The sequence below is a fragment of the Martes martes genome (genome assembly GCF_963455335.1).
Source record: "Martes martes genome assembly, chromosome: 11".
In the NCBI taxonomy this organism is placed as follows: domain Eukaryota; kingdom Metazoa; phylum Chordata; class Mammalia; order Carnivora; family Mustelidae; genus Martes; species Martes martes.
Genome location: NC_137899.1, coordinates 41,345,009 through 41,357,873, shown reverse-complemented (window position 1 = coordinate 41,357,873; position 12,865 = coordinate 41,345,009). Strand labels below are relative to the sequence as shown.

At 42.8% G+C, this 12,865-nt stretch overlaps 1 protein-coding gene across 8 annotated transcripts in view; it reads left to right on the top strand.

Moving 5' to 3' along the window:
* Nucleotides 1-12,865, top strand: part of SLC25A13 (solute carrier family 25 member 13) — a gene marked incomplete at its 3' end in the record, with an annotated part of 185,925 nt that overhangs the window by 161,447 nt on the left and 11,613 nt on the right. For all 8 annotated transcript variants that reach the window (XM_080818406.1, XM_080818405.1, XM_080818404.1 and 5 more), the window contains one exon: nt 11,257-11,395. In XM_080818406.1, the coding sequence (XP_080674532.1) occupies nt 11,257-11,395 (139 nt within the window). The remainder of the gene's footprint in view (nt 1-11,256; nt 11,396-12,865) is intronic.

Genomic DNA, 12,865 nt, shown 5'->3' with positions numbered 1-12,865 from the left:
GCTTTCTAGAGGTCAACATTTTTATCAAGTTAGTGTTTTGTTCTTTTGTTGTGAGTTTTTGTTTCTGTTTTCGGCTGAGTGCCTGCAGGATTAGGTTTTTTTTTTTTTTTTAAAGATTTTATTTATTTATTTGACAGAGAGAGATCACAAGTAGACAGAGAGGCAGGCAGAGAGGGAGGAGGAAGCAGGCTCCCCGCTGAGCAGAGAGCCTGACGCAGGGCTCGATCCCAGGACTCTGGGATCACTACCTGAGCCGAAGGCAGAGGCTTTAACCCACTGAGCCACCCAGGCGCCCCTGCAGGATTAGTTTTAACACAACAGTCTTTTTTATTTTAATTAAACTTTTGGAATATAATATGCAGTCTTTCATGCTTAAGAATACTGATGATGGGGGCGCCTGGGTGGCTCAGTGGGTTAAAGCCTCTGCCTTCGGCTCAGGTCATGATCTCAGGGTCCTGGGATCGAGCCCCACATCGGGCTCTCTGCTCAGCGGGGAGCCTGCTTCCTCCTCTTTGTCTCTCTGCCTGCCTCTCTGCCTACTTGTGATCTCTATCTGATAAATAAAATCTTAAAAAAAAAAAAAAAGAATACTGATGATGATGCTACTAATCCATTGCTAATAGAGTACTCTGAATATGTTTTCTAGAAATGATAGATACATTTCTGCTAATCTGTCCTTCCATTTATTTGGTTTCTAATTGTGACTGATGTATTCACTTAAGAGGTACCCAGTTTAAGAAATGTTTATTGAGGGGCACCTGGGTGGCTCAGTGTGTTAAAGCCTCTGCCTTCAGCTCAGGTCATGGTCTCGGGGTCCTGGGATCAAGCCCCACATCAGGCTCTCTGCTCAGCGGGGAGCCTGCTTCCTCCTCTTTGTCTCTCTGCCTGCCTCTCTGCCTACTTGTGATCTCTGTCAAATAAATAAAATCTTAAAAAAAAATGTTTATTGACTGTAAAGTTAAGGAGATACACTGTGTGACACTCAAAAATTCCCCTATGGGGTCTGATCAATTTAGCAAACCAGTACAAACCTAGGATTAGGTGTTTTGCCAGATTAAAGATTGGCTCTTAGCCTGATAAATAGAAAACTCTACTGTGATTCAGGTGTAAACCATCTAGTAGTAATACTTCAGCAGCAAGTTGTTTAAAGACTATATTAGCTATTTCCATTTTCTGCTGCAACAGGACAGTGTGCTTTTCATTGCTGATGGTAATGACCTTTATATCATCACCTTTTATTGAAGTTCCTTTTGCTAAGTAATGTACTGAGTACTTTATGCTAGTCATTGGATCTAAATTCTCATGTCACTAAGAATGTTACATTTAATAGATGAGGAATTTGAGGTACAGAGATACTGAGAATGTATAGCTAAGTGGCAGCGCAGTGATCTGAGCTCAGGTTTCTGACTTCCAAAGCCTGTATTCTTGTTCCAACAGTGTCCTGCCATTGATAGGAAGTCGCAGAATTCAGATATAGATCCATATTAAGATGGTACTTAAAAGAAATATATTTATTTGTCAGACAGAGAAAGAGAGAGCATAAGCAGGGAGAGTGGCAGGCAGAGAGAGAAGCAGACTTCCTCCCCCTCCCCCGCCCCCTCCCAGCAAGGAGGCCTTTGTGGGACTCAGTCCCAGGCCCAGTCATCATGACCTGACCTGAAGGCAGACGCAGACGCTTAACCAGCTAAGCCACCCAGATGTCCCAGAGATGGTACATTTTGACTGTTTTTTTTTTTTTTAATACAGTCTACTTCTTCTCTGAAAAATCATTTTCTTCAAGAAGAGTTAGTTGCATGTAGAGAGGTAGAACATGAGGATGATAACCAGGCTTGACTAGGTGATCAGCCATAGTGGTTGACAGTGCAGAGAGATGGCCTCCATTGAGTGTACATCAAGGAGAAAAAGTGAAAAAGGAATTATCAGGGGTGTTATGTGTATAATACTACACATTTTGAAGGAAACTTGTCAAGGGAATGTGTCAAGAGCAAGCCAGCTTGAACATCTCTTTAAGGCATTAGGTTCTCCTCATAGGGTTTCTAACCATTGGCAGATAGGATGTTTGAGCTGATCACCCTATTGAAAACAATGAAAAATGTTGGGTAAAAGCCTTTTCAGATTCATAAGCTAGTCAGGAGTATTCAAGCCAAAATTTAGGTGAGATAAGCAGAACCCTAAGGCTGGTTGGCTTTAGCCTTCAAGGCATTTGCCAAACACCTGAACTTGAGCATTAATACTTGATGTCCCAGGGGACAGCCAGGTACTGCCCAGAGTGCTAAGTCTAAAAGAAAAGGGTAGAACTCAGGTGGGCAAGCAAGGCATTTACTGTCAGGTGCTGAGCTTGTTGAGCAGTCCTGTGACTGAGTGCATCCTTCACGTCTCTACTTTAGGGACTACTCTTGCCTTATCCAATTCCTGGTCCTAAAGAAATTACTCTTCCATAAAGCTGGACTCAAAGGGCTATAATTGTAAGCCAACCCTCAGTGTAAGGGTATAATTAAAATGCTCTCTTTTACCACTCTGGACTATAAGGAAAATTGCTTTGATTCTGGAGGGAGAGAGAAGGGAGAGGGGAAGACCCACCCCTGGTAATAATTAGGAATTCTAAGCTTGTCTCATACGGGTTTGCATGCTAAATTTCTATTTCTCGGGTGATAAGAAAACTCTCAAGCTGGCGAAGTCTTGAAATGGTAGTACCCCTAAGTACCTGACAGAAGCAAACACAAATTCTCTCTCTCTCTTTTTTTTTTTTTTAAGATTTTATTTATTTATTTATTTGACAGAGCAATCACAAGTAGGTAGAGAGGCAGGCAGAGAGAGAGAGGGGGAAGCAGGCTCCCTGCTGAGCAGAGAGCCTGATGCAGGGCTTGATCCCAGGACCCTGAGACCTTGACCCGAGCCAAAGGCAGAGGTTTAACCCACTGAGCCACCCAGGTGCCCCCAAACACAAGTTCTCTTGAAAGGAGCCCACCTTCGCACCTGTTAGGATGAGCAGTGGGCATTATATGTAAATGATGAACTCCTGAACTCCATTCCTGAAACCAATATTGAACTGTATGTCAACTAACTAGAATTTTTAAAAAGAAAGAAAGAAAGAAAGTCCACCTTCAACCCAGACCTAAATAAATAAATAAATAAATAAAGCCCACCTTCAACCCAGACCTCAGAGTCTAAAATCTCAAGTCACACAAGGAAACAAGGAACTTTAAGAAGAGATAGCAGTTTTTTAAACCTACAACAGGCAGTTTTTTAAACCTACAAAGATTTAAATTTCAAAATGATCAGAAATATAAAATGAATTTTTTTATTTGTTTTACAAAATTAAAAGTGATGAAATATTTATAATGATTAAACTTTAAAACCAAACATTTCAAAATTCTGGCTTTAAGAACAGACTAAACATAGCTGAAGAGAGAATTAGTGAACTAGAACATAAGGGAATGACTCAGAACAGAGAGAGAGATTGAGACTGAGGAAAGTATGAGATGGTCTCATAAGTATAAAAGGAAACCAGAAGGAAAGGAGAGATGATGTCTAAAAATTCCCCAGAACTTTTAAAAAGCTATCAGTCCTTAGATTCAGAAGCACAACAAATCACAAGTGGGATAAATAAAAATAATCCAGATTAAGATGTCACAATGACACTGCTGAATACCAAGGCTGCCGGGAAGCCCATAGATGGCCAAGGAACAGCAGGTGCCCCCAAAGGAGAATGGTTAAACTGACAACCAAATTAAAAACCCAGAATAGTAAAAGCCAGACATCGGCACAGTGTTTTCAGTGTGTGGAGGAAAAACCTTTCAACCTAGAATTCTATACTCTGTGAAAATGTCTTCCAGGAACAGGGATAAAATAAAGACATTGTTTAGACTAGCAAAACTGAAAATGCATACCACCAACAGGCCCTTACTAAAGGAAATTCTAGAATGTACTTTAGGTAGAAGGAAAGTGATCCAGATGACAGTTTGGAGATGTAGCAAGGAATGAGGAGCAAAGAGTGGTATATGTTTAGTCTAAATAGCATTGTGTGAATTTAAATATATGTGTGATGGTAATTACAATTGTTCATGTTTTTAAAGCTAGAATTAAAGTACCTGACAATAAGATGGGGGGTTGCTTATAATGTAAGTTGTATAAAATGCATGTATTACACAGGAGGAAGGAGATAACAAAGACAGTAAATACATATATTAAGATTTCCAGGGTAGAAACGCTTAGAGTAAAAACAGACTGAACCTTGCAAATAGATAGTGGGGAGATGTCAGAAGAAAGAAGGCAAGAAAGGAAAGGAAAGGAAAGCTGAAACGGTGGGACAGGTTTTATAGATGAGCTCTGTGAAGGTGACGTGCTCAGAGACTGCAATTCCATGTCATAAAACTCTGTGCCACTTCCTGGATTTCTAGCCTGTCTAAATGTTAGCATCCTTGATGGCAAAGCAGCGTACGATAGAACAGTGGAGAACTAGAACCAGCACAGGAGTGGCATTTCCTACCAAAAACAAAACAAAACAAAAATAGAAAAAAAACCCTGAGTCACCAAGACGCTTTGGTTATAATTGCAATGAAATTAGGGAGAAGCCAGTATCCTGAAAGTCCCCGGACTAAAGAAACTAAATAATAGGTTTTGATTTTTCATATTCAAATTGAAGTAATTTCAGTGTCACCGATATCAAGTCTCCAATTGTTGGCTGGGTCATTTGGTTTTAACACCAGTGACACAATCCCGTAACGGGTCTTGGCACCAGTGCTTTTTCTCCGCAAGATACTGAAACTCACCCTGTTCAAATCCCAGGCACGTGGGCCTCACTCTTCCCTTGACTGGGCAGGAGAGGTGCTGCCAGGCTGTGTATACAAGGGTTAACTCACTGGGGAGAAACCAAGAGGAATGCTAAGGATCAAGACCTGACATGCTGCCCATTGTTTGTAGCTCCAGGATCAAAATATACAATTATACATGCCAAATAAATTCTAAACCTGTAAGGTAGGAAAGGAGGGGTGGCTCTGACTACAGGTGCCAGAAGCATTAAATAACGTCCGCAGACAAGGTGCACCACTGTTGTCTTGAATGCTGCAGGTCCCTCCGTCTGGCATTTTACCCCCTGCCAGACAATGTGCATTCACTGCAGGAGTCTCTGTTGAGCCTCCCTCTCCCAGACCTGCTGGCTCCTGGTGCCCTGCCCTGATACAGAGGTGCCTTTGTGAGTGTAATTACCTTCCCCTGTATGAGAAATACTCTGTTTGGAGCTGTGGTTGCAGGTACAGCTCTGAGAAGCAGGAATTAGCATGCAAAAAGACTGCACTGCCCGACTCCTTTATCAGCAGTCATTCTTGAGGCTTGTTTTTTGTTCCTCAGATTGATTGGGTAGGTGTGATACCATCCAAGATGCAGAGCTTTAAAGGAAGAAAAAAGAGCCTTTGGAGATAGCAGAGTGTGTGTGTGTGTGTGTGTGTGTGTGTGTGTGTGTGTGTGTGTGAGAAAGAGAAAGAGAGAGAGAAATCCTGTTGTGTTCTTTTGACAATTTCATGCCTGACAGAGCTGCCAGAGTAAACTTGAGTGGATGCTTCTAGCAACTTAAGAACTAATTAAGCTCCCTTGGGCTTTCCCCAGTGTCCACATAAAAAAAAAATGTGAAGCAGAAGAAATAATTCTTTGGCCACAGCAATACTGTGGCCAGCGTCTCTGAGCCTGAGTGGCCCGTGCTGATGGTAGACGATTAACCGGAGGTTAAGTGAGACCAAGCCTTGTAGAAGTTGCCCTAGACTCCGAAGATAGAACGATGACAAGAGGCCTTAGGTTGATACAGAATAGAATGGAGCCAGGGTGGAGAAGTAAACTAGATTTGAGTTTTGAGTCTAGTTTATTTATATATAGTTCTCCCCTCAGATGCCTTTTCTCATTCCTGTCTGTTATTAGGCCTTTTGTTAAAAAGGAAATTTTAAAAAAAATTTTTTTCCCTCTTTGGAGAAGTGCTTTAATGAATACTGAGAGATTAGATGATTGCATTTTGTATTTACAAATTTTCCTCCAAGTGATTTTACTGTGTGTAGAGAGGAAATGTAGAGCTGACCAGAGAGCATCTGAGGGCAGAGTTGCCCGGAGAACCAGTGAGAAAGATGTAAGGCAGGAAGATGTGGGGATTTTCCTATAGGGCAAGAACATTTAAAGATTCATTTGAGGTGGCACACACTTTGTAATTGATTAATTTTTTAATGGCCAGAGTAGTGATTTCGGTGTTGCTGACGCAGGCTCTTGGGCAGCATGGAATGTTGCCCCTGATCACTTCAGAGAGCTCAGACGTGGGGCAAGTGGATTTCAAGTCCGACGGGTTCCGTGACGTGATGTAGGACTGCAGAGTGGGTACTCACCATGGAGAGAGAAATTCTCACTGTTGGAACTTTTAAAGCCTTTTCCACATCCTGCTTCCCTTTTCATTGTGCTGGAGCCACCGGTCAGGTGTCGCCTGAGGCAGCCTTACAAATTGGCACCTGCCTTTGTGTGGTGGACCTGAAGAAAGTAGTGGGGAAGGAAGGGGGGTGGCGGTGGAAGAAGTCTTTTTCTCCAACCTTTTGCAACTTTAGCTCTCCTGGGGAGTTGGGCTTTGATGCCTGCCTTGTGAGAGAGGCCAGGGCTCGCCCTCGAATTCCCCATTCATTCCCGAGAGGGATTTGCTGCAGGGAGATGCCTGAGCAGGTGAGCAGGCGCCAGGAGAGGCTGGGACACCCACACCTCCTTGGGACTTTTGTGGTTTTACCATCATTTATTCCTAAGCCCCTGGCCCCACAGGTTTTCTTTCTTCCTTGGCTTTTCCTTCTCCCTTTTCTCAGATAATCAGAAACCCGTGACCTCTTTCATGGTCTGATCTTCATTCTAACATGTGTAAATTACTTGACAACATTGTCTGATTCCAGGTAGGAAAAATATGTCTTCCTGACCCATTTTTCCCGTGGTGGTTCACAGTGCAGCTTCGGTTTTTCCTTAGCTTTGTTCTTTTTGTTTGCTTGCTTGTGTTTTCATCAGGCCCTTTTTCTTCTCAGGCATCAGGAGTGTTTTCAGACATCTTAAACGTGTTGCACACCTTACTAGACACGTGTTGTCCCACAGATGCAGGATTTATTGTCATGATTTCAGGACAGGAGGGAGTATTCCTTCTTGGGAAAACCCACCTGCGGCTTCCCACGGCCTTATTCTTCGGTGTCACAGGGAGGTTTCTAATTTCACATCATGTCTTCTTCCCGTGGCCTCCTGATCATCTTGAAGCCACATAAGCATCTGACTTTCTCTCCTTTTTTTTAAATATTCATATTCCAGTACAAAATCATCAACTACTTTTTCCTAAGCTCTGTTACATCATCCTCAACAAATTATCGATCTTTGTTTGAAAAGCTAAAAGCTTGACTTTGGTTTCTAATATATTTCTCCAAGAAATGGGTTAGTTTTCCTTGTAAGAGCCTGACCATGTATCCCAAAGCCTCTGGTTTTTCTTTTTAATTGTGTTGTTTTGATTATTGTTGTTTCTGTGTGACTTGGTGGAGTCAAGTCAGTGTCACCAGAACATACCTTGGGCACAAGCTGAAGCCAGAGATTTTGCTGAGTGTTCTCTAGCCCCTGCTCCCTGGCCCGCGGTGCCTACTCTGAAATAGGCAGCATTGATAGAGGCAGATAGAAGAGCACGAAGAAAATCAGAACAGCACTAAGGGAGTGCAGACAGTGTAGAGGTGTGTGGAATTCACTCCCTGTCTGCCCTCTAGTTAAAGAATCATTCTGGTGCGCCTGGGTGGCTCGGTGGGGTAAGCCTTTGCCTTGGGCCCAAGTCATGACCTCAGGGTCCTAGGATCGAGCCCTACATCGGGCTCCCTGCTCAGTGGGCAGTCTGCTTCTCTGTCTGCCTTCTGCTCCCTGTGCTTGTGCTCTGTATCTCTGTGACAAATAAGTAAAATGAAAAAGAAAAGAATCCTCCATGGAAAGGGTGGCATTTGGGCTTTAAGTGAATGAAGAGGTGCTATTCAAGGAGTTGATGTTCCCAGCTTAGCCATCCGCAAGGTCTTGCAGGGTGATAGGGATATCTTGATTGATCAGATGAATGGGGCATTGAGCAGCTTTACCTGAGAGGAACCAGGCTGACCAAGGAGAGGAAAGTGGGAAAGTGAAGGCATTACAGAGCATTGAGAAGGGTGAGGGTACGGGGCCTGATCCGCAGAACAGCCAAGACCAAAGATGGCTGTACAGTTTTGCAAACAGCAAATAGAAAGAAAATTTAGGCAAAATGGCTAAGTAATGAAGGAGATGCTAAACCATACCAGTCCCTACCTCCCCACCCCCACCCCCCAAATAACCCCCACAAAACCATACACCATGAATTTAAGGAGAAGAAAAGGATAACTCAGAACCACAGAATGACTGTCCCAAGTATGGAATAGTTACTAATTTTACTGTTGAAGGAAATGCTTCAAGGCATATACAGTTGCATTGGTTCTCTCTGGCTGGTGAAAATTAAGCAATTTAAATTTTTAATGCTTTTCTCTATTGTCTATGATGAGCAGTTAATATTTTATAATCAAGGGGGAGAAACATTTTAAAGGAAAAATATTACCAGCAAAAAAATAGACTGAAGTTTGGCTCTTACATGTGAAGATTTTGGGAGAAGAGGTTAAAAGTAAAAACTAACAGATTTAGTAAAAAGCAAGATTTGTGGGAGAAAGAATTGTATCAGCCTAAAAAATTACTCCAGAGAGATCTGTTTAGAAAGCCAGTAATACAGCAATGTTTCTTTTACTACATAGAGGGAGTGGGGCATGAAGAAGATTTCACTGATCTTCATTTGAATTGGTTCTTTGGCATCTAATTTGAATATCTCCTGAACAGAGTAAGCTAGCAGAACTTACCGGAAGGTCTGCAGGCAGATGAGGCAAAGGAAGTAAATGTAGTGAAACAGCGGGTGAGGGTCTTCCCCGTGCATATGAACTGATCCTAAGGGAAAGACTGGACGCTGAGCATGGATCCTGACATTCTACTGTACTTTCTCCCCCTGGAAAAAGCTGGGGAAGTGGAAAGATTTGAGAGTCCTGTCCTGAGTTTTGCATCGGCCTCTGGCACTGCCTCCAGGGATGTCCCCGAGCGAGCCAGTAGTGTGACCCTTAATAAATGTGCAGCTGATAGATTAATAATAGTCCTGGGCATCGTTTGCACATACATATAAAAGGAGGAATTTGGGTGTGGTGAATTTTGTGGTTCTTCTTTTCAGTTAGGTATTTAACAGTTTGGGGGTAGACAAGATACAGAAGTGTGGGTCGATCAGCAGAACATGATGTAGATCCGCCCCCCTCCTTTTTGAATATTTGTACAGAATGGACAGAGGTATCTTTTTTTTTTTTTTTAAAGATTTTATTTATTGGGACGCTGGGGTGGCTCAGTGGGTTAAAGCCTCTGCCTTCTGCTTGGGTCATGATCTCAGGGTCCTGGGGTCGAGCCCTGCATCGGGCTCTCTGCTCAGCGGGGAACCTGGTCTCTCTCTGCCTGCCTCTCTGCCTACTTGTGATCTCTGTCTGTCAAAGAAAGAAATAAAATCTTTAAAAAAAAAAAAAAAGATTTTATTTGTTTATTTGACAGAGATCACAAGTAGGCAGAGAGGCAGGCATGGGGTGGCCGGGCAGGGGGGTGGGTAACACAGACTCCCCGTTGAGCAGAGGAGCCCAATGCGGGGCTCCATCCCAGGACCCTGAGATCATGACCTGAGCCGAAGGCAGAGGCTTAACCCACTGAGCCACCCAGGCGTCCTTGGACAGAGGTATCTTAACATATCCACGGGTAGGTTGAGGAAGAGCGAGCATGACAGAATCCAGATTCTAAGCATTTGTTCTGGCTAGAAGGATGGGCCAAGCTAGGACAAAGTTTACTAGGATGAAACAAAGCCCTGCTTATGTTACTTATTTAAGGCAGCTAATGAAGTTACAGGATCCCTAGGTTAATGGCAGTTCATATGAAAAAGACTAGGGGTTTTATTACCCACAGTCTCAGTTTGAGTCAGGAGTGTAATGATGGTGTCGCAAAGCCAAGGCTATGGTAACAGATGTGTCGTGTTAGGAACTTTGACAGAGTGGAACCTAGCTTCAAGCAAAAATCCCCGCGATCCAACATCATTCAACCTTACTAAATTCACTGGGCTCGGCTAGAGCTGTTGAATCTGGATGGATTCATTATTTTCTTTGAAGAATCTCTCAATTTAGTGGAAATTTTTAGGTATTAGAAATCTGTGAAAGAAATGATATTAAATCATTAGGTGTTGAAAAGGGGTGACTTCCTTCCCATTTAGCCTTCCTGAGACACAATATATGTCTCGTGGTTTTCATTAGAATGCTACGTTTCTGGGCACACACCAGTTCTCAAGGCCCCTCTGTGCATTATTTTGGCACCAGAAATTATTTGAAGACTTTGCTGTAGTTGCTAATTGCTCTACGCACAGCTCTTAAATGGGTGGGAATTATTGTAAATATGTTAAGGCTTTAGAACAAGCATTTATCAATGTTTCATACCCTAGAGGAGAAGGGTAAGTATGTGAATAAATTAGGGGATCCATGAACCCCTTGAAAAGGTATATAATTTTTTACGTATGTGTAATTTTTTCTGGGAAGGAGTCCAACGCTTTCATCAGAATCTCAAACAAGACAAAAACAAACCTCTTCCCCTGCTACCTATATAATTTGTCTACTTCCTAGTATGTAAACAGAGGGTACCTTGGTTGTAACTGCCCATCTTCTGAGAACAGATACTCCTTGAAATGCCAGTGAGTGACATGGAATTTAAAAGGATGTTGTAGGCAGAGTTCCAAAAGTGTTTATTTTTTTTAAAGATTTTGTTTTATTTATTTGACAGAGATCACAAGTAGGTAGAGAGGCAGGCAGTTGGGGTGGGCGGGAGGGGGGGGGTGGGCAGGCTCCCTGCCCAGGACCCTGGGATCATGACCTGAGCCACCCAGGCACCCCCCCAAAAGTGTTTAAATCGGAGTCTTATCATTGGAATATGTGAGAACTATCCCTTTCTTGCTCACACCACACAATAAAATTACTTTTATTTTTAAAAACAAAACTCAGATTTATTACTTGCAGAATTTGGGTTATTTTTTTTTCTGCTCCCCTTTCAGCTTGTGCGTACAAACTCAGTCTCCTCCAGGAATATTTTGTTCTGAGGTAAGTTCCAGAAAAGCTTGATCTTCTCAATGGGATATGTGTTTCATGTGGTTTTTCTTCCTTTTCAAATGTACAGGGTGCCAAAGCATGCTTTCTGCGGGACATTCCTTTCTCGGCCATCTACTTCCCGTGCTATGCTCATGTGAAGGCTTCCTTTGCAAATGAAGACGGGCAGATTAGTCCCGGAAGCCTGCTCTTGGCTGGCGCCATAGCTGGTGAGTGGCCCTCACAGAGCTCAGCTTGCCCCAGGCCCCTCCCATGTCACTGCCCTGGAATTTCTTACTTATAGTTCTTGATAAGGGTGCTTACAAGGGGGCTGTAGATTGCTTTGAATAGCTACTGAAAAGAAAGGAGAAGAATTTAATCTTCTGGCAGATTCGATTAGGCAAGCTTAATTTCTTAACTCCAGAAAAGGCTCATTAAAATATGGTGCATTTTGTGGTATTGTTGAATTCTAAGTTCTGTATTGTTTCATAGTTTTACTTCATAGCAAAAGAGTGATAACAGTTCAGCCAGAAGTTTTTTAAAAATTTGAGTACTTGTGCTTAAAGGTGTCTAAACAAAATAGTACATAAATGCTTGTCCAGAATTTAAGCAGTGGTTATTATTTAAAAACTTTTTAATTAATTTTTTAAAAGATTTTATTTATTTGAGAGAGAGAGAGAGAAAGAGCACAAGCGGGTGGAGGGAAAAACAGACTCCCCCACTGAGCAGGAAGCTGGAGGCTGGCTGGATCCCAAGGCCCTGAGATCATGACCTGAGCAGAAGGCAGATGCTTAGCCGACTGAGCCGCCCAGCGTCCCAGCAGTAGTTATTATTTAGATAAAAGTAACAGTAGAATCAGGAAGACTCAGCCTGAGGAGATACCGGATTCCTCTTAGCCGTGTTACAGGGCCAGGATATGTAAATTGAGCCCCAGAGGGAAATGGCTCTTGTTTTCAGTGCTACAGTGAATATGTCAAAACAAAACAACAACCAAAAAAATAGATGAGGACTGGGGAGGTTGGCTTCTACATCTCAATGTAAATTCCCAGAGGAAATTTGACTATGGCCACAGCAAGAATCGTTGGATCTTTGATGCTCCTTGTTCAGAGACCCTAAGGGCTCAAGCAATGCAGATTGGCTCTCTAGGTGGTGGCAAACGTTTAATGAGTTAACAAACCCTAAGGCAGTCGTGGGATGCCTGGGTCCAAATGTTTCTGATACAGGTGTTGTTCTCCAGAGATGTGTGGCTTGAGTCTCAGGAGAACAACCTCCTGCTCTGAGAAGTTGTTTGCTGTTTTGTGGGCCTGCCTGGGGCCTGGGAGCCCCTGAAGGCAGGAACCAGCAAGCTCCTCTTTAATTCTTCGGTAATCCCCTTCTTTGAAAGGCAGTGATGTTGGTCAGTGAGGCAGGGTTGTCTTTTCTTGGCTGCTCAGGGGCCTTAATTGTAGGAGGCCACTCTGCTTCTCTCACGAAATCATGATTTTGAGATGACACTATAGAATTCCCAGTTTTAATCCCAATTTAGCTATTGTTTAACTATATCCTTTTGTATGTCCATGTGCGTAAATGAGTATTTTTTAAACCAAAAATGACAGTACAATGCATTTTGTGCATTGCACACGATAAATTACTTACTGGAAATGAGGTAGGATTTACTGGGGAGAACTGCCACACCACTCAGTAGTGTGCTCGGTGGACCA